The following is a 20,949-nucleotide window of genomic DNA, read 5'->3' as shown; positions in this document are numbered from 1 at the left end:
TCTGCTACATTTCAAATCCACAGTGCTGGAATAGTGTTATGCTCCATCTTAAATAAAAGGCCTAGAAACTACAGTACCCTGAAGTGCAGCCAGTTCTAGTGTGAAACAATGCTGCTGCACATGTTTAAATGCACAAAGGGGGAATAGTTAGAGTCCACCCTCCATGCCTTCCCCTGGTGCTTTGAATACCATCTACTCTTACAGAAAGTGGAAAAGGCCCCATATGCTCCCTATATCTCCTCAAGGAGCAAGCACAATGGTGTCAATACTGACTCACTGGGCAGAGCTGTCCCCCATCCAAGCACAGGAGAGGGGGCCTGTGTCCTGTGAAATCAGACAAGATCATGTAATGAACTGACTGTAGTGATGCAGAGGGGAAGTGTGACTTACTAGAAGGCTTCACAAGACCATGAACTTAGTACTTGAAACTGCATCAAGCCAGCTGCTCACTATCTTACATTTGAGAAGGGGCAGGGTTTCAATGAGCCATGCAAGAGAGAATTAAAAACCAAGCCAGGAAGATTTTAAAAAAGAGGCAACCCACTTTCCTCTTTACACTACAGTACTAAGCAAAACCCTGCCTCTGAGTTGGCTCACGCGTGAGGCTGAAGGACTGAACTTAGTCCATCTCCACTACAAGTAGTAACCTGGATGGCTCTCTGTTAGAAGTCAAATGTCAGCAGGGATGGAAGTGCAGTTCTATAATCCTGGTTGGGGTTAGTGATTTTGTATAAGGCTCAAGGACTTTTTGATCCACACTGCTGGTGACATTCTCTTAAATCTCTTCTCCCTTCGCCCAGCCCTTTTCTTGTGTGGACAGACCAGGGACAGGACTGAGGCAGCGTGGGAGGATTTTGCATAGTTTTGCTGTTCTTGCTCTGTAGAGACGAGACATCAAGCACCAGGCTGTCACTCAGGCCGCCTCTCTCCAGCACTGAATGCAGAGAGAAAGAGTAGCCAGTTCCCAGCACGAATGGCATTTTCAGAGCAGTGCCCTTAAAGCTCCAGCTCTACATAACTACACTAATTGTATCCAGAACCTAGGACCCTTGAGCAGCTAGCATTGCATCAGGGGGCAAGCAGGCAATAGACAGTTTTAATTACACTATAAAATCAGGGACATTGAAGTCCAAGGAGACAACCCAAATCTTGATCTCCCCACCCCAATGGAATAAGTAGCTAATGCAGTGAATTTAAGGAAACAGGAGGAGGGGATATAGTGCATTGCCCTAGAAGAAAGACACGCTGCAGCTGTTTATGCTAAACTTCTTAAACTGTCATCATTACAACCATGTAAAACACAGCATTAAACACTATGTACAGTCTGTTTGGATCAGCATAAAAAGGAATGAGCATTTTGCTTTTCAAACTCCCTTACCAAAAAAAAAAAAAAGCACATACATAACAATGGTTTAAAGTAATAACAATACATTAGAAAGAATCACAAAGGAAGATCTCCACGTTGTAAACAAAAGTAGCAACTGAAAATAAAAGCCAATGGTAGCAGATCTCTCAAAGTGCACCAAAGAGACACACCAGCCTCTAGTCCACTGCAATGGAAAGGTTACAGTTTCAAAGACAGGAGTTTCCTGAACTCTGGTGCTGCATTCCTGCCACAGGGCTGCACAGCCTCTGCTCAAAGTGCTAGTTCACCAACAAAAAAGCCTAAACACCAAAAAAACCTACTCTTTTAAAACTACATATATTTCAGCCAAGTAAAGGATACGTGGGGGGAGGAAGCTGTTTTCCTGAGTTAGCATGAAATAACACTGGCTTTGCCATCTGATTGGGGGCATCCTAGGAGCCATGCATTATTTGTAGACATGTCTTGCAATTTGTTCCCTCCTTCCTCCCACATGAGTCCTCCTTGTCTCTACTCCCCCCACGTAGGTGAAGCTGGGCGTAATCATTCCCATCTCTGCTACCACACAGCTCCTTATCAAGCCCCGATACCACCATGGGGGGTGCAGTATAAGAACCTGAACAGAACTGTCTGGAGTCAGAGGGGTTACTTGCAAGCCCCTGCAATGATGGCGGGGAATGCCTGAACCTGACATGCTTAAATGGTCATTTGCAACCATAGATTGAAATGGAAAGATTTAAGTTGGTTTGTATGTAAAATGTTAATTTCACAAACAAAAAAAGTAATATGCCTGTTTATAAATGAGGCATTGCTCCAATGGTACCCACCCATAGCAGCTGGCTCTGGCAGTTTGGGCCAGTAAAACCTTTGTGCAAAGACACAGATGAAGGAAAAAGGCAAGAGTCTCATGGCTGTAGCAGCAGCTCCTCGCTCCCCCTCAGAAACACACTCAGTCCCAGATGACACAAAGGGCTTTGCCTTCTCCTCACAGTTTGGAATAAGTCCAAAAGGCAGCAAATGAACCAGTTTGGAGCAGGGTGGGGGTTGCCTGGTGAAGAGAAGACACTATAGGGACTGATGGCACCTACCCTCTCACCTTTAATGAGGACTAGAGGTCCTAGCTGCTCAGACTATGGTGGAGCATGGTGTGCTGTGGCCTCCAACAATGGCACTTTTCTTACTGAAGAGGAAGGTGATCCTAAACCACGTGCTGTACAATGCTGCAGGGATCATTAGCAGTCTAAGTCCACTGGAGTCATTCCGCTGAGTTCAATAGACTTTGGAACAGGTGCTAAGCTTCCAATTGGACTCCTATTTTAGGAGAACACTGTATATATATTTCAGCTACTACCTCTGAGACAGAAGATCAGGAAAACCGAAATGATTCTTGGAAAATATACACTTGGAATTAGCTTGGCTGGCCTCTCCCCAGTGAGATTTCATGAGAAAAAGGAGATATGCATCCTGAATTCAGCGTACGTGAGATTTTGGCCTGCATGGCAAGTATTGTGCGTTAGGCAGCTATTCAGTGTTCTAAAGTCAATCACCATTAAAAGTGTGTTTTACAAGAGGTCCTAGATACGCTCCATCTCTGACCTCACACTGCCTACATACACCAGAACGGCAACAGACCCAGTGGGAGGAAGGCCAAGCAAGCAGAAAAATGAAGGTAAAGGGGTCTAATCTCCTATCTCATGTGTGAGCTCAACTCCCACGCAGGTTAGTGGAAGTTACATGTGTGCTTAGAGGAGAAAACAGACCAGCACCCAGAAACCATGGCTAGCAGGAGATTGCAGTTACTTTAACAATTTCCATTGCCCACTGGCTTCTAGAGCTCAAGGGGACGCACACAGTTCCTAACTAAAGGATACTGCTCGTCCTGCAGAAATACTGCCCGGGGATTACACACTCAGACATGTTACTCTCCAAACTACTGCACAGCTATTGGGAAAGGACCACTAAAATAAAAACAACTCAAGCACCTTTTCGCTACAATTGAAAATGAGCTGTGGTGGCCAAGAATCATAAGACTTAGCATTTATAGGGCGCCTCTCCTCCTCCGAGCGCTTTAGAAACATTACAACTAATCCTCACCATACCCCTGTGAGGTCGGACAGTCAGGATGCTTACCCCATTTCATAGATGGGGAAAGCGGGCAGAGAGGTTACGCGACTTGCCCAAGGCCAAAGAGGAAGCTGGTAGGAGAACAGGAATTAGAACAGGAGCTGCTGGCTGCCAGTGCTGTGCTCAGGCCACCTCTTGAGAGAGAGAAATGGGGAGCTCCCTTTGCAAGCTGTCATCTACATCCACATAGAACCACCACACCCAGCTGGTCACCTGCAGGGGGCCAGGAAGGAACCCCCACACACACAATGTATTCTGGGTGTTTTGGGTCTCCTTCCTCCAAGACATCGGCCATGGCTGAAGGTGAGACACTGGACAGGGTGGGCCAGGGCTCTGAGGTGGCACCAAGCATTCTCTCTCTCATCTGCTTGGCTGGCTGGTTCTTGCTCACATGCTTATGGGCGAAATGATCGCTATAGGTCAGACTAGATGATCTAGATGTCCTTTATGGCCTTAATCTCTAGGACACGTTTAGGAGCTGGTCCGAAGCCCATGAAAGTCAATGGGAGTCTTTCCATTGTCTTCATTGAACACTGGTTCAGGCTTCTAGTATATTTCTACTCCCTAAGGGAGCCTTTAACCAGTGTTCAGGGGACATGTGTGTATATCTATCTATATGTATGCCTCAAGTATGCTCTCAAAGCATCCTCAGCTATTGAAGGAGGCATCACCTGTAGTTAATTCTGTGGAATCAGGTTCCTCATTACAAAGTATGGATGGTAATAACCATGCCTAGAGCTCTATATGCTGTACTACAGTAATTCAGGCTCCTGAACCAGAAAGCAGGACTGGCATTTCTCCATAATTACAGAATATTTCCCCATGAGCTGTAAGCTTGCTTTTAAAGAAATCTGCCCCAACTTTCTTCATTCTCGAAGACAAGACATTTGCATTTCTGGACCACAGGCTTTAAGCTTTACAGAAAAGGCCTCTTCTTCTAAATCTTTGAGCCAAGATTCTCTCTTGGCAGCTTCTTATTCTGTTGATTTACAGCCAGACTATTTCAAGGAGGAGCACAGCCAAGGCTTTCAGAACTTTGCCACCTTCCTTTCTAACTCCAGTGTGGTTTCCACACTGACACTTCAATTGCTCAAAGCAGGGACCAATGTAGGTTTTGGAATTTTGATGAGAAGTGATCAAACCCTATTACACTCTTGTGGCTTGCTAGCTAACGCAAAAGACCAGCCAGGGCACTGCCTCCATTGCTCAAATAAGAATACATCCTGTGTTTATTAGCATAGCTACACACTGATTGGTCATTTACCGAGGCAGTGGCCTCCTTTTCCTTTCAGTCAGTCCTAAGGCAGCGAGCCCGCTCACTGTCCTGGCTTCCCAGAGAAAAGGATAAGACAGGCAGGCTGGAAAACTGATTGTAGCTCTACTTCGACCTTCTGTCCCTATCACATGAGGAACTCAAGGAATCTGAACAAACATTTAGTGGATCAGCACAATCCTTCTTCAGGCTCGTGGAGGAGCATGGCAAACGCATCTTTCCCACCTTGCCTTCTGCCTGCATCAGAAGTTAGCTTTGCTTTCTGACAAATCCTAGCTAAGGCGCAGCCCAGAACAAACCCACCGAGAACAGAAGGGCACTTCAGCACACAACATTCAGCTTCCCTTCAGGAAACCTCCCACTGCAAATGGAAAAGAGCTAGAGAACTAAGAACGGGCCTACTACACCGCCCCATTGCACTCGAGGTGAAAAGATGCACGGTCTTTCCCCTGGGACGTGAGCAGTGCTCACCGGGATTTCTGGAATAGAGCTGGACGTTGCACAGACTTTACAGAAGGCTGGCTTCCCTGGTGAGAATACTCAGTAGCCTTGTTCGAAGGACTGCTGGCTGTTAGGATTTCAGAAAAATCTATTGGTGCAAAGGCCATTGGGAAAATGCGACTGGCCACATGGACCAAGTGCTCGTTTGTAAAGAAAGGCCCCTCTGTCTCGCTTTCTCTCCCAAAGCTGCTCTGTCTGTAAGAGCAGCTCAAACCCCTCTGCATCGTATTCCCATGTTAACAGAAACTAAACTCTGGTTTATGAGACCAAGCTCCTGTGTTTATAAAAATGATGGGAAAAAACAGTCAAAATATTTAGCACATTAACCAGCTTTGCCTCTCTGCACACAAGCAGGGATGAAAGCACTTTGTGATTTGTCCACAGAAAAAAACCCCGCAGACTTTTTCCAACCCTCCTGGCACCAATACATTGTCTATTGGCCAAGGTACCAACTCCTGCATTCCACACGTTGCCCCCAAACATTCGTACCAAACACAGCTCAGCACAGGATCATCTCCTGTCATCTCTACCCTGGGCTGTGTTGCCTTTTAGTTGCAAACCTTTATAAGGATGTCTCATGAATAGACAGAATGTAATTATATTGTTTGTTCCCCCCCTTTGCCCCTACCCCTGCTAAAATGTCACCGATTTGGACATCTGCATTGCGGAAGTGCAGTCTGGATAGAAACTGTTCTCTGAATGGGCTTTAGCAACCTTGGGTGGTATTTTTGGCTTTGGGAGTAGACAGGGACGCGGCGCTCTCAATGCATTTAATGACTTCTGCGCACACTGACTGGCAGCCACCGCCTCAAGTTCTGCAGCTGTAGGAAATGCCCCTCCATCAGCTGCCGTCAAGGCTGCACCTATGTGATGACTGCCCTCTTGCAAAGGCAGTGCCATTTTTTTTCGGTTCAACAAGTCCTGCTCCGTAGCATGAGCCACGTGAAGTGGGGTGGTGGTCTTAACTATTTTATAGGGGCTGGACTGCCCCTGTAAAGCCGGGGATGACAGGTGTCGATCGGGGAGACCCTCTGCCAGCTGAACTGCCCCAGAGTCAAGCATAGATAAGATTGGCACACTGCTGCTGCCACCAGACAGTCTCTGATGAGGAAGCAAGTTGAAGGCTGGGTGGCCCAGTCCTACTGTCTGCTGTGCTGAGTCTGTGCTCCCTCCTGAGTGCATCCCCAGATCTGCAATCTCACCCACAGATGCAGATCTGGGTACCGAGGATTTTGAATCTGGTTTGTTCTGTGGCACTGCTCCGCTAAGATTCTCGGTCCTGGGCACCTGCCCAGAAGAGTTATCCTCACTGTACTCCAACTCGGATATGTTGTCATACTGAGATACGTTAGAAGGCCGTCGTCTACCATCCTGCAGAGGGAGAGAGAGAGTAACAAGGGCCTTCTCCATACACAAGACAGGCACTTGTCCTTTCTCTGACAAACCGCAAGGAGAAGCAAGGTTTTGTTCTGGTGCTGAGAGCGAGTCTGTACTGGGAGGCCGGTGTGGCTGCTCTGGAGGCGGCCCTGTCAGTAAACCCACCGGGAAGATGGTAGTGCTCGTGTCTTCAGGCCTCTCCGAGACATTTTGCACAGAAGCATCTGAGGGTCTTTGTTTAGCAAGGGATGGAAGAGACGGCGTTTGGTTTGGCAACTCCTGACCTGCTAATGTTTTATTGTGATTGACAGGCAGGTCTACTTGGGGGTTGTGGCTCTGGGTGGCAATGTCCCCTGCAGAGTTGTCCTCGGCTGTCCCTTCAGGTTGTGCTTGCTGAGGTGCCAACAGCTGAGCTGCCTGGAGAATGGCCTGATTTGTGTTGCCTACAACAGGGGAGGGGTTACGTTCCTGCAGTTTCCCTTCACCCGTTCCTGCACGGAGAGTCTGAGGACTCTCTTGTGAGACAGCCTCCCTGCTCCCTGGCGGTGCATCCTGGCTCTCCGAGAGGGCCTGAACCTCATTCTCCTCAGGAGGAGACCGCTCCTGTGATGGGGTTTCACCAGCAACGGTCTTTGGCGACTCTACCCGAGTTTCTTCTCCATGCTGGTTTTCCTCGTGGCATCGCTGGTGGCCCTTTAATGGCTGCTGATGCACATCTGGTGCTGCTGCCAGCGAAGGAGGCCCGTCCTGCTGCAGAGGTGGGAGCCTCTCGTTTATTGCCACGCTCGCATTACCAATAGTATCATTCAGATGAGCGGGGCTGTTGTTTGGAGGGGACAGCTTTGTATCTCTGTCAGGGTTGAGGTCAGTGGCAGCCTTATTCTGCCCATTCGCTGCAATGCTGGGTTTCAGTGCCACAAGATTTAGAGAAAGCTCCAGCCCCAATGGTTTCTTAGGGAATTCTTCAGGTTTTGCTGTAAGGGAAAAAAACAACACACACGTATTAAGCTCTTTTTCAAGGAGTGCTTTAACAAGTCCAGCAAGACAGGGGATCTGAACCGTGTCCAACAAACATCTGCCCTTCAAAAGGGGGGGACGCTTTAGTCACTCAGCAAACGGTGTTTGAAAAACAAAGATGGAGATCACACGTTAGCCTTTGGGAGCTTCCTGCCGGTGATCAGCCTACCTACGAGAGGTGCCATTAGCCACACCGGCAACCTGGGAAGCTCCAGCATGATCCCCAAGCTCACTGGCCTCCTGTTCTAGGTTCGCCATCTAAGGCAGGACTTTCATTTATAAACTTTTAAATGTTTCATTTTACTAATGGCTGATGCTGGGATTGCTGTCAAAGGTAGGTAGGCGCCAAAATTTCAATGGCATTTGAGTGCCGGAATCCCAGGCTGAATCTGTATTTAAGGAGATAAGAAATGGTCAACCAGTTTGTAGCTCATCCTGGCCCTGCTGCTGCCTTCCTTGCTCATGTGCAATAGTGCCTCACTCAGAGGGTAGTCCCATTGTGTTCCCTCATCTTCACACACAAGCATTTTTTCATCTTAATGAAATTATTAGTAGCACAAATGCAGCCATAAATGAGGACAGTGATTTAACTGGGGCTACTTGCTGAATGAGAGATAACCTGGCCAGCAGAGTCAGTACTAGATCGTTAAAATGTTACTATTCCATGTTGTAATTATATAGCTGGAATTCTATGCTTAACAGTAACTGGCAAAGGAGAAAAATTAGGTGTATGTCCTGATTTTGCTTCTTTATGAAGTATAAAGGTGGCCTAAAAGGGCTTAACAAGAACTATTTTATTCTCCGTGTTTTAACATTACACAGTCAGGTTCTGTCTAGCTGGAAGATTTGATGGTGACTGGAGAATCAGTGAAATGGTGGCATCACAATATAATTATTAAAAATGTGCGTTACAGTTGTGCTGGGGATGTGCAAACATAGCAAGAGGCTGTCCCTTCTTTGGACATCTTACAAACTAAACAGACACAGGGAGAGAGGGGAATTGACTGGCCCAAGGTCACAGTGGCAGAGCGGTAACAGAACACAGGTCTCCAGTGCCCCATCAGTCTGACCACCACAGTGCTTCCCCAGGAGTGGAAAGCCTGAGCAGTTGAGAGAAGAGATCGGAGCCAGAGGATTTCCACACCGCCAGGCTGTTTGGGGTTTATTTTATTGTGTTATTGGTAGCACCTATTTTAACTTCAGTGAGGAACCAGTTGGATAAAGGATGCCTTTGTTAAAGATTCACATTACCTGCCTCTTCACCTACAGAGGTAGAGCTCACAAAAGACACCCCCTGAGGCCTCCCAGAGCTCAGCCCCCAAAAGCAGGATGCACCAGACTTGACATTTCTGATCCTGTTACAGTATAAACAAGCAAAGTGACAGCAGAGGTGGGCACTGGGAGTCAGGACTCCTGGGTTTCATTCATTGTGTAGCTCTGGGTAAGTCACTTAACCTCTTTGTCTCTGTTTAGCTGTAAAATGGACATACTTTGCTGTTCACAACTTTGTTGTGAGACTTCAGACAAGACTGAATCTTTACACAGGGGAAGATGCATGGGTCAGCATGCACCTGCACCTCCAGAGGCAGCCAGGCAAAGGAATTGTGACCCATCACTCTGCCACAGGGGGAAACTCATGTGTGCCTGTTTCTTGTCAGGTGCTACTCTCTCCTCCCCCTGCCCTGGCTCAGCTCATACCCTGCCTATGGGGGCGAGGGAGGAGGGGGAAGGGAGATGCTCACCCCCTCCTCTATGCACACACCATCAACCTGGGTAGCCTGTAAAGCAGAGCAGAGGGGAAGCTATCATATTCTCTTATTCCCCCTGCACGAGCATGTATGGCAAGTGACAATCTTAACCTTAAGTTTTGCAGTCTTTTCTCAGAGGAGCTCAAAAGTTCTTTACTGACATCAAAGATCATGTTCAATAATTAATTCCCTCTTACCATATAAGAAAAGCTCCATGTGTGTGTTTTGTTGTCAGCTGATCAGGGTTTATTAGTCTGATTATACAACATAGTCCCAAACCTTGGGAGTTCAGATAAAAATTAAACTGGCTCCAAACCACCCTGATCTGAGGTTGCAGAACCTGGTTCCCCTTAGCCAGTCTCTGGTTACAGCCTGACACCAGAGTCCCTCAAAACAGACCTAGAGAGAACTGCAGACTAACAGTTCAGTGTATTCATGTACTTAACCAGGTGGGGTTTTGTAGGTTTCTAATGAGTGTTTCATTTATTTTTCAATAAGTATTTCTACAGCAGGGGCCACAGCCAACTTCCTCCTCATGCAGCATGAAGGATTTATGCTGAGGGGGCTCTATCTAACCACTCACCTGGAATACAATGCTACAACATAAAGAGGCCAATTACCATGGCAACCCCTGCACTATGTGAAACACAACATTGCCCCTGCCTGCCCTGTGAAGTGCCAGTGGCTGGGAAGTTCACACACCCAGAAAATCTGTGTAAGCAAAACAACGCATGCAGACCACATTTGAAACATCTGGCTCAATTCAAACATGCAAAGACTCTGCAAATCAGAACAAAATACCCAAGAGGAGCAGAGTGATGCAACTTGGGGTTAAAAATCATTTATGACAAACAGGACAAAGGGCCAGATTTTCAAAAGAGCTCATGTTCCAATTTAAGTACTGAAATAAGCAGCCAGATTTTCAAAAGAGCTCAGCATGCCTGGCGTGAGCTTTGCCAAAAAATCCACATATCTCCCTAGGAGCTGTCATGTCCCAGAATACAAGTGACACAAAGCCACCATTGCTCAACCCACTCTATCTTTGCACCCAAGAGATCTCGAACAGAACAGAGAACCGGGGTCACACAATTGCCTCTGCAATTCAGAAAGCCACAGCAGTTAGCCTTTTCCTGCTGTTTAGAGAGAAGAATCCTGAAAAAATTGCACTGCTCTGGCCCTGAAAGATAGGGTTAGTGCTGGCACCAAGAAGTTAATTTTAACTGTAGGGGAAAAACTGGAATTAATGCTGCTTTCATGCTCTGCTTACCTGGGGGTGGAAGGTCAAATTTCATTTTGCGCAATTCAGTCATGGACATTTGCAATTGTTCAATAATAATATCGTCTTCATAATGCAGAGAAGCAGAAATTCTCTCCTGCAGGAATTCCCGTAAGTCTTCCAGGGACATCTTCAGTAAGCGTTCTAGAGGACAGCAGAAAACACAGCAAAATGTGAGAACAAATCAATTCGATTTGGGGTGGGGTGGGGTGGGGTGGTAATCCAGACAGTGTTTCTACTGGAGCAGCAGTTTTAACGCTATCAGTACAGGAGATCTGGTTTACATTTAAGTTAAAATGTGGGGCAGAACAAACAATGCATTGCTTCCTTTTTCCATGTGTTTTTCGGCCAGGTATTTATGGTTCTCTCAAGTCAATCTCTAGTCCCCATCCTGCAAACATTTATGTTTGCATGTAACTTTACTCAGGTGAGTAGGTCTCATAGACTTGGATGGGCTCATTGAATGAGTAAAATTATGAAGGTGCATAAATGTTTACAGGTTCAGGGCCTTGGTTCAGTGACAGACTGTGTCTGACTGTTTCTGAATGTTTCTTTTACACCTCTAGGGGGAGTAAAGCTGCGTGTTACAGACGCCACAGATTAATGGTGGATAGTGCAGCCTGAGGTGGCTCAGCACAGACATTCAGAATTGGTGCTTCACACTCTTCCCGTATCTAATATAGGATTTCGCAGCCATCCGAGATGCAGAGCAGCCACTGTCATTAGCCACCCATCTCACTGCATTGTTCATCAAGGCTTAATTTGTCCAGTCTTCCTCTCTTTTTCTTTACATACAATACTTCACATGCCCAAATCAGTTACTTTTAATTAAGGGCTTGTCCACATGGAGACTTAGTGCACAGCAAGCGGAGGTGTAAATCTACCCTGCTGTGCACTAACTGGCTGAGTGGACCTTGCTACCGCACACTTAAAAGTTCCACAGTGCACTTTGATCTACTAAGATCTCTTCCTTGGTAAGATTTTTAAACAATTATAGGAAGTTTAGGATGGATGAAGGTAAATAGCACTCACCCACTTATAAATGCACCTACCCCGCTAATGTACTAATGGTATCCATGTGATGGATGCATGGTTACCATGCACCTTTGACCATTACACCTGCACTCCGTCCACTAATCCATCTCTTCAGGATTTATTCAAACATTCCAAACCTCAGAGCCACTTCAAACCCCTGCATTTCTCCTGTTCCCTCTAAAAAAAAGTTACACTGGCCAAAGCCCTCAGTGAGCAATATTCACTACTGCCCAGTGACAGGTTTAGGAGCTGACCCTGTGACCCAATGTGGCTACAAACGAGGGCCTTGTACCACTGGCAAGAGGAGATGCTGAGCTTTCCAGTGAGACCAGCAGGGCCTGCCTTGAAGTGCTGAAGGTCCTGAGATGTCTAACTTTAAGGCAGATGTCTAACTTTTTATTTACATATTTATTTTTATGTAAATAAAAGCAATTTCAGGTCATTTTTAGAAGTATTTTTATAAATACATTATTGTATTGCTCTCTCCTCTGAGCCTTATTTAGTTGGACTAAGGAACATGACTTCGCAGAAGAAGAGATACAAATAAACAAAACAAAATAGTCCCACTAACATTTTTAAATGCTCTCTAAAACACTCTTAAAATAGTTTTTCTGTAAAGTGTGTTACCAATATAGTACATGGTGTCAGAAAATCCATTTTGTAATGTTTACAGTTCTGTAGACTGGGCCCAAGACTGCACCATGGTGGGGGATTTTTTTTTTTTTAAAGACTGGATGTTTCAGTGCAGGAACTGTGCCTTCTTTGGTGTATGTACAGCACCTAGTGCTAAGAGAACCAAGCAATCAACCACAAAGCATTCATCTCCACCACCAGTGTGCACTGAGCAAGGCAGGGCTTCTATAGGACATACTGCCCTGGTCCACGGAGAGGAATTTCCCAGTGGCTGATGGAAGTCCTGCAGCAGAGGACGCACTCTTCTCAGTCTACGGAGCAGGTGGGATTTGGCCCTTGCAGAGTAGATGTGAAAAGGCCAATGTGCCTTTTTTGCTGGCAAAAGCATAGTTTTCCTCTGGTGTTAAGAGTGACAAACATGGGACTGTGTGTAGTAATTTGCTTTCTCTGAACTCTGGGTGAGGCCTGAAACTGCACCAGTCTGTAATGCCCAGTAGGGGCTGCACGGTATCATACATGTGTAAATCCAGTGACACTGAGAAAAAAGCCGAACAGCCAACTGTGGAGCACCATCAGGCTAACTTCAGACATGGTGTAAATGGGGACAGCTTCAGGAGATGCACCTATTTTGGTCAGATCTGTATCTTGGTCCAATTAAGGTAGAAGGAAAACTTTCAAACCAACGCTGGGCTTCTCTCTCTCTCTAAGCCCTTCCCTGACTAAGGAGGTTAAATCTAAACCCCAGACTCTAATGATAGGATCATCCCTACTGAATGGGAAAGTCAAGCAAGTCTGCTGAGCCGCTTACTTTTGTGCAGCTTCAGGATGGTGTACGCCATGGCTGTCAGAACCCGTTCTCCTTCCAGGATATAGACATCCCACAGCCGCAAGGTGAGCGTGAAGGGAGTCTGTTTACAAAAAGAAGCAGGTTAGATGATGTGATGATCTGGGGAATCTGCCTGTAAAATGTATGGATTCTGGGTGAGATTATGAACCCTTTCCCTGTAAGTATCTTTACCAATCTGCCAATTCCATTGGAGGCTCGTTGGCTTCTCTTTGTGCTTTTGCCTTTATGCTGGGTCGAAATTCCAAACGTGGGTGACAAAGGGCTAACAAAAGAGGGTCACTGACTTAACATAGAACAGCACTAAACAGACTGGCTCCCCACCAGGAGAAGGGATTTATTAGGGGAGAGCTCACCGAGCAAGAAAGTTACCCATAACACACTGTGGTCCCCTGTTGAGGCTGACCAGGGAGTCCACCTGATGTAGGAGACAGGAAGGTGATAAAGGGCAGAAGCTGATCTACTTGCTCTCTCTTTGGCCATTTTTCACCAGCTTAAGATGAGTGAAGCTGCTGTGAGAGCTGGGTGAGGCAAAGCAGGGGAGATCCCGCCTACACGAACACACACTGTGAGCTACAGCAAGAGGCAATGCACGTAGGATGTATTATTACACTGTGGAACTCTGTGCCGAGTTTGTGTTATATGCTACAACTACCATGTGACCTGTGAGCTAAATTGCATCTCTGAAGGCTCACCCCTTTGGTGGGATTCTGGGAGAGGTTGCGTTTAAATGACAGGGGCAGTCTAAGGAGTCAGCACTGGTTCCAAGGGTTAGGCAGTGGGGATGCATGGTTGCAACTCTCAGGGGTGTGTGGTGCTAGACAGAGGGTCTGCACTCAAAGAGCATCAAGGGACCCCAAGACTGGGGCAGCGCTTGGAATCTGTTCAGACTTGAGGCTTAAAACCCCAGGGAATCCAGATGCTGGATTCCTGTCTCAGCACTGTGGTGGTCTGCCAGCAAGGGGAATCAGACATGATCTGTAACAGATGGCATAGTATTTTGCTCCAATGCTATTCTAACTGTATTGATCTGCCCAGGAATGACAGTGCATAGAATGTGCCATAAACCTTCCCATTAGCACCCCAGTGTAGCACAGAGAGATTCTTTGTTTTCATGACAGATTTAGGGTTGTGTGTATATTATGAGCTACAATTCTGGTTTTAAAACAAATGTTCACCCGCTTGGATGGCCAGAGAGTTGCAGTTAAGATAGACACAACGTTCCTTCTTTGGGACGGTAAGGTGAAAAAAATTCAATCTAAGACAACTTGCAAAAGGATTCCCTACCTTGAAAAGTCGTTACTATATTTAGTTTTGCAAGTATGTGAAAGCTTTGCTATTTTCAAGGCTAGACACACGAATCACCAGAACAGACAATGGCCTGTTTAATTGGATGATCCTGGGCCTGTCAGTCTAGTATATCAAGGCAGCTTTGCACTGCTCTGGTGACACAAAGCTGCCCTCAGCCCAACAGTGTGGGACTTCCACCAGCGTAGGGGAATCTTTCGTGGCACACAGCCACTGAAGTGGCTCCTTTGCCACTCCCTGTGGCTATCACCATAGAAGTGTGGCTGGGGAAAAGAAGTGGAGCAGGCTCCCTTTCGCTCATTTGATTCCTTCCTGCTGGAATATACAGTAGGGGCCATTGGCAGCTGCTCTATGTCAATGACCAGACCAATTTAAACAGAAGTGGTTTGACTGTCAAAGGTGTTTGAGCAACCTCATTTCCCAGTGAAGTCAGTGAGAACTGCAGGTGGCTTAAACACCTTTGACAATTGGGCCATTTCTGTTGTGATATCTAATTATGGACTTAGGAGCCTACATCTATTTGCTGAAGTTTGAAAATTCTGGCCACAGCAGTTAATTTAATTCAGAGACACGACTATACAATAGGTTTCAGAGTAGACAGAACGCCACTAGCCGTCACCTTCAGCCCCCAACTAAAACCTCTCCAACGCATCATCAAGGATCTACAATCTATCCTGAAGGACGACCCATCACTCTCACAGATCTTGGGAGACAAGCCAGTCCTTGCTTACAGACAGCTCCCCAACCTGAAGCAAATACTCACCAGCAACCGCACACCACACAACAGAACCACTAACCCAGGAACCTATCCTTGCAACAAAGCCCGTTTCCAACTGTGTTCACATATTTATTCAAGTGACACCATCATAGGACCTAATCACATTAGCCATGCCATCAGGGGCTCATTCACCTGCACATCTACCAATGTGATATATGCCATCATGTGCCAGCAATGCTCTTCTGCCATTTACATTGGCCAAACCAGACAGCCTCTATGCAAAAGAATAAATGGACACAAATCTGACATCAGAAATCATAACATTCAAAAACCAGTAGAACACTTCAACCTCTCTGGCCACTCAGTAACAGACTTAAAGGTGGCAATTTTGCAACAGAAAAGCTTCAAAACCAGACTCCAACGAGAAACTGCTGAGCTTGAATTAATATGCAAACTAGATACCATTAACTTGGGTTTGAATAGAGACTGGGAGTGGCTGGGTCACTACACATATTGAATCTATTTCCCCGTGTTAAGCATCCTCACACCTTCTTGTCAAGTGTCTAAATGGGCCATCTTGATTATCACTACAAAAGTTTTTTTTTCTCCTGCTGATAATAGCTCATCTTAACTAATTAGCCTCTCACTGTTTGTATGGTAACTTCCAATTTATATATATATATATATATATGTGTGTATGGAACATATAGTAAGATAGATATAGATACATATAGTTATATATATATGTTCCATTCTATGCATCCGATGAAGTGGGCTGTAGCCCACGAAAGCTTCTGCTCTAATAAATTTGTTAGTCCCTAAGGTGTCACAAGTACTTCTGTTCTTTTTGACTATACTATACTGCCTTTCATCCAAAAATCTCAAAGTCCTTTACAAGCGTGATGAACTTACCCTACTGAGGTACGTATTATCCTCTTTATAAAGTTGGTGAAACAGATGCTCAGTGAGGGTAAGTGATTTAGTAGATTTGTGGCAGAGCCAAGGAAAATAAAAATCTGACTCCCATGCCTATACCTTTGCCCTAAAACTATCTTTCCATCTGTTATTCATGGTGTGACCATCTGAGTGGCATGTAGTTATTTTAAGCCCATCTCCTGCCGGGTATATGCTTTATGAAAATATGCAAAATATCTTGGCCTATAAAATATTCATGGAATCTTATTAGAAAAATATGTAAAAATTCCCAGATACACTAAAGAAAATCCACTCTGGATCCAGGTTGCCAAGTAGACACTCTCCCAGGAAAATCCCTCACCCGGTCAATGAAGCACTGCAGGAACCACTTGGTTGTGTAAATCCCCGTTGTCATCTGCTCCTTGTCCTAGAATGAGACAACAAGCAAAGAGATGTTTACTTCACTGGACCAGCTGCTGGAAGCTTGTGTAAAACTCATGTTTTTTTAATACTTCTTTCTGGGCAAGGTCCTGGAAATGGTTTGTCAGGCTCTGAATGGGTCTATGAAGCATCATCTCATCTGAAATGTGTCTCCTGCCCCTACTCAAATGACAGTAAGACCAACCCAAACCCTTGCCTGAACCTGAGCCTTACTGTAGTTACATTTGTACCCCTGGTTTCAGCTGCTCCAGATACACTTAGCCCCACACAAGTGCCAACATGCCATAGAAAAGGCATTTGTGCTAGAGGGTTTTCTGGCCCAATTTCCAGACCACAGAGGTCTGCAAAACAGTTCAGGCAATAGAAACACAAATGAATCTAATTAATAACATTGTTTGTAAACCTCTTCCATTCAAGAATCTCAAAGTGCTATGAGCAAAGGATGAAGGAACTGGGTGTGTTTTGTTTGGAAAAGAGATGAGGGGAACAGGATAGTGGTCTTCCGATACTTGAAAGGCTGCCATAAAAAAAAAAAAAAGATGGAGAAAAGTTGTTCTCTCTTGCCGCAGAGGGCAGGACAAGAGGCAATGGGTTCAAACTACAGCATGGCAGATTTAGATTAAATCTCAGGAAAGACTTCTTAACTGTAAGAACAGTAGGGCAAGATGCCTTGGGAGGTTGTGGAAGCTCCTTCACTGGTGGTTTTCAAAAGGAGGCTGGATAGCCATCTGTCTTGGATGGTTTAGACAACAAATCCTGCCGCTTGGCAGGGGGCTAGACTAGAGGCCCCTTCTAACCCTGATTCAAACAATCAAACCTCACAATGCTCACCTGACATAGGCAAGAAGAGAAGCATCCTATAATAATTCTAGACATGCTTACAGACAAAATTGTTTGCTACACCACATTCATATAACAAGCTCCAAACAAGCCCTTACTTGCTGAGCTAAAGGAGACACTTAACTAGTTGCACTGGTTCATTGTGTGTGTGGTCTGCAGGCACTAGAAGACAAGTTCCCACATGCCTGAGCAGCTTGGACACTCTATATCCAATAGAGGGTAATGGCACACAGACAGGTGGGTTCATGGCTATGTGAATTTTTGGATCCTTATCTAAATGGGCCTTTTGGACATTTGCTATCACTAGTTTCAAGCCTGCTCTCCTTCTGCTTCCCCCTCACTCTGGTGCTAGGTGAAAAATTGCAGGGTATGCCTCACTGGAGGGATGATGTACAACACATGCACCTGCATGAAAACAATGGGAGCACTGCTGTGGTATCAGAAAAGAGAAACTGAGGGAGGAGCACCAGAAACAAGAGGGAACACCTCCAGAACCACCCCTCCTGTCAGCTTCACTCACCACCAGTCCAGCTGGGATTCTAGGGGTGCCAGCTACCTGCTCTTTTCCAGCAAACTCCTTTTTTTTCCCTGTATCCCTCCAGAGTCTCTTCAGCTTCCACCTCCACTCTGTTACCTTCACTTTCCAAATGGTCAGACTTTATTTAACTGGACAGATCAGCCAGAAACAAGGATATAAATCTTACTACTAAGTGTTCAAACATGAATTAGCTCAAGGAAGTTTAACAATGATAGCACCTGGTATGATCACATTAAGCAGGGGGGTGTATTGTCAAAGCACAGATATGGGCCTCTCTTCTGTACTTTCCCATACCCTGTTTTGCAGAGGTATAGCATGCTCTCCATTCAGGGAAATATGGTTACTAGCTCGTGGAGTCTCTCAAATGCAGGTACTTTTGTTCCTGTTGGCTGGAATTCAGTGTTTCTTCCCCCGCCACCATCTCTCTCAGAACAGTGGTAATTTAGTGAAAAACTAGCCTGGCTCTGTTACATTTCTACAGCAGGGGTGGGTTCATCTGCAGCACCAAGCAAGAGCTATTTCAGATGATGGCAATATAGACAGCTTTTCCTGGAGACACGCCACGAAGACCCTCTAGGAATGCAGAAAACCTTTAGGGGTCTGAATACCCAAAATATGAAACACATGCAGAAAAGGAGGAGAGAGTGTCACAAAATAGCTGGCTAGTTGCTAGGTCCCAGTCCCATACTGCGGATGCTATTCCAGCTAACCAATGGGGTTGTACCATCCTCTGGAGACAAAAACCATTGGAGATGCTGAGCCAGCAAAATGAATGACACAGCATCAATTCTAATGTTTCCTGTGTCCCTCTGCTGGAAGGGAGCAAATGTCCCCACACAGCAGGATTGGCATAGGAGAATGTTAAATGAAAACAAATGTGCAGCATGGAGCCAAACTGTAAGGGGAAAGCTCTGGGCTTTCCAGCATCTGCAACGCAAGAAGATGATAATACCGTCCAGGTTTTATGGCCAGCATAACATAGCAATGCCCGGTTAACGCATGAAATAACTCTGTTCACACATGCCCTAGATACATTTTCCTGTTCCTGCCTTTTCTAGGAAAGTCTCCAGATTTTACAATGTCTTGCACAAATGCTGGTGGCCAGTCACAAAACCTGAACTGTTCACTTCAGAAATATTTAGGAGACAAATGAGTTAGCTAAATACTTGCCTCTTCAGTGGCAGAAGCAGTTGTATGATTAGCTGTACATAGGGTAGGAGTGTATTTAACAGAACAAGTTAACATTAAAGCATTTAACGTAAGCATGACATGAGTATGAGAAGCTGGGTGACAAAAAGATACCATGTGCTTCTTCAGCTTCGGAAATAGTTTGCTTAAAATCTGCTCATGATGGGCCTGAAATCTCTGCAGCTTTGGGAACCCAGGAATGAAAAACCCTTTAAAAGAAAAATACACAGAAGCAATTAGAGACAAACTTAAAAGTTAACAACAGATGTAGACTGGGGGGCTGATTTTCCAAGATGCTGAAAATCCACATCTTCCATTAACTTCAAGCGGAGCTGAGGATGCTCTGCAAAACAGACCTTACTGGCCTTTTGTCTTTCATGGCCTAGGTTCTACCCCTTTTATTTGGGCTGTGTCTAAAACTCTGCAACATACCCTACTCTGGCATCCAATGCTGGTTCTTCTGAAACTGCTCCTTCACAGCAGACCAGTCAAACCTTAAACACTCCATTACAATCTGGGCCTGATCCAGAGCCCACTGAAGCCAATGTAAAGGCTGCCATGGATTTTGGATCAGGTCCTTTATTTGCATGACAAGGTATGCTAGGCAGTACATCACCTCTCTGGGTCTAGAACAAACAGTGGTAAACAGGTTTTATACAATGGGAGCACAACACAAGCTTCCCCATCACTATAATTTAGTGGCAGACACATTTTAACCCAGATGTTGAAGGAAACTATAATAAAGTCAGAGGGTAGTTCTGTCTTCTGTGCATGCCCTCTGCTTCTTATATGCCAAGAGCCTCTCTCCTTTTCTTTTTTCTTTTTTTTTTAAGCAAAATATGTGATGGTTTTATGACAGGATAAATAAAAGCAAGAAGCATTTGAGCAACGTCTTTCAATGCTCCCTCACTATGATCTTCTGTAGCTATTAAATTACACAAACCACCCCTCTTATTAAAAAATATCTCTGCACAAAGACTTTAAAAAACAACACTTCTTCAGTTTAAAAATCACAATAAAATGAAAGAAGCATTAATGTGATTGGTGTAAAATAGTACACCACATTTCCCAGTACACATCTGGACAAATGCATTAGGGAATGTATTCTATAGTGTGTTTAAAGCAGCACACTATGTATGGTTCCTAATGGTAAGTCTACACTGGACATTATTTTTAAACCTAGAGTTAACTGATTGTCATGAAATGTTTGACCCTGGAACACAGTAGCTTTTACAAATGTGTTAATTACCTTGAGTCAAGAAAGTCCAGTGTAGATAAACCCTAAGTTTTTCAATTATAAACTAGTCAGCATGCAAAGGCCAAATCTGGCTCCATACTTCTGTCATTGTACACATAATAAGGCCTTTACACATGTTTCAGATAATCAGGGGACAAGAGCAGGAAGTGGGTGGAGTACACATCTGACTGCTGATTTCCTCTTGCTGACCAAAGAAGCAGCAGCAAAGACTCATCAACCATCATGTGAAGTCTACAGGAACGGCTGCGGTTCTGCTTTTCTGCCGAGGCTTACCATGCATGGCATGTCTCTGATTGGTCAGTAGTTGCGCCAGTGCCCAAAAGGCATCCTCTTCATTTAAATACATCAGCAGGATGGCAGCAATCTGACTCATCCCTTGGCAGTAGCTCACTTCCTGGAAGGGACAAGCAGCACATACCTGTTTACATGACACTAAGCCGGGCACAGGTACACGTGCGACTTCCACCCTCTTCATTCAGCGAGTGCACAGCTTTGTGTAAAAACATCTAGACGCCAGTACTTTCAACAGGTAAGGATACCGGTCTCTCTAAA

At 45.3% G+C, this 20,949-nt stretch overlaps 1 protein-coding gene across 2 annotated transcripts in view; it reads right to left on the bottom strand.

The window, feature by feature from the left end:
- Window positions 1–1,082: 1,082 nt before the first annotated feature.
- LOC140912546 (uncharacterized) overlaps window positions 1,083–20,949 on the bottom strand; it is a 178,148-nt gene continuing 158,281 nt past the window's right edge. For both annotated transcript variants that reach the window (XM_073347095.2, XM_073347096.2), the window contains 6 exons: window positions 20,671–20,791; window positions 19,254–19,348; window positions 16,494–16,559; window positions 13,156–13,255; window positions 10,671–10,823; window positions 1,083–7,612 (listed from right to left, as the gene is read on the bottom strand). In XM_073347095.2, coding sequence (XP_073203196.1) covers window positions 5,895–7,612; window positions 10,671–10,823; window positions 13,156–13,255; window positions 16,494–16,559; window positions 19,254–19,348; window positions 20,671–20,791 — 2,253 coding nt within the window. In that variant the 3' untranslated portion in view covers window positions 1,083–5,894. The remainder of the gene's footprint in view (window positions 7,613–10,670; window positions 10,824–13,155; window positions 13,256–16,493; window positions 16,560–19,253; window positions 19,349–20,670; window positions 20,792–20,949) is intronic.

This window comes from Lepidochelys kempii, chromosome 6 (assembly GCF_965140285.1).
Source record: "Lepidochelys kempii isolate rLepKem1 chromosome 6, rLepKem1.hap1, whole genome shotgun sequence".
Lineage (NCBI taxonomy): Eukaryota > Metazoa > Chordata > Testudines > Cheloniidae > Lepidochelys > Lepidochelys kempii.
Note: the sequence above shows the minus strand (reverse complement) of the source record. Positions and strands in the feature narration are given on the sequence as shown.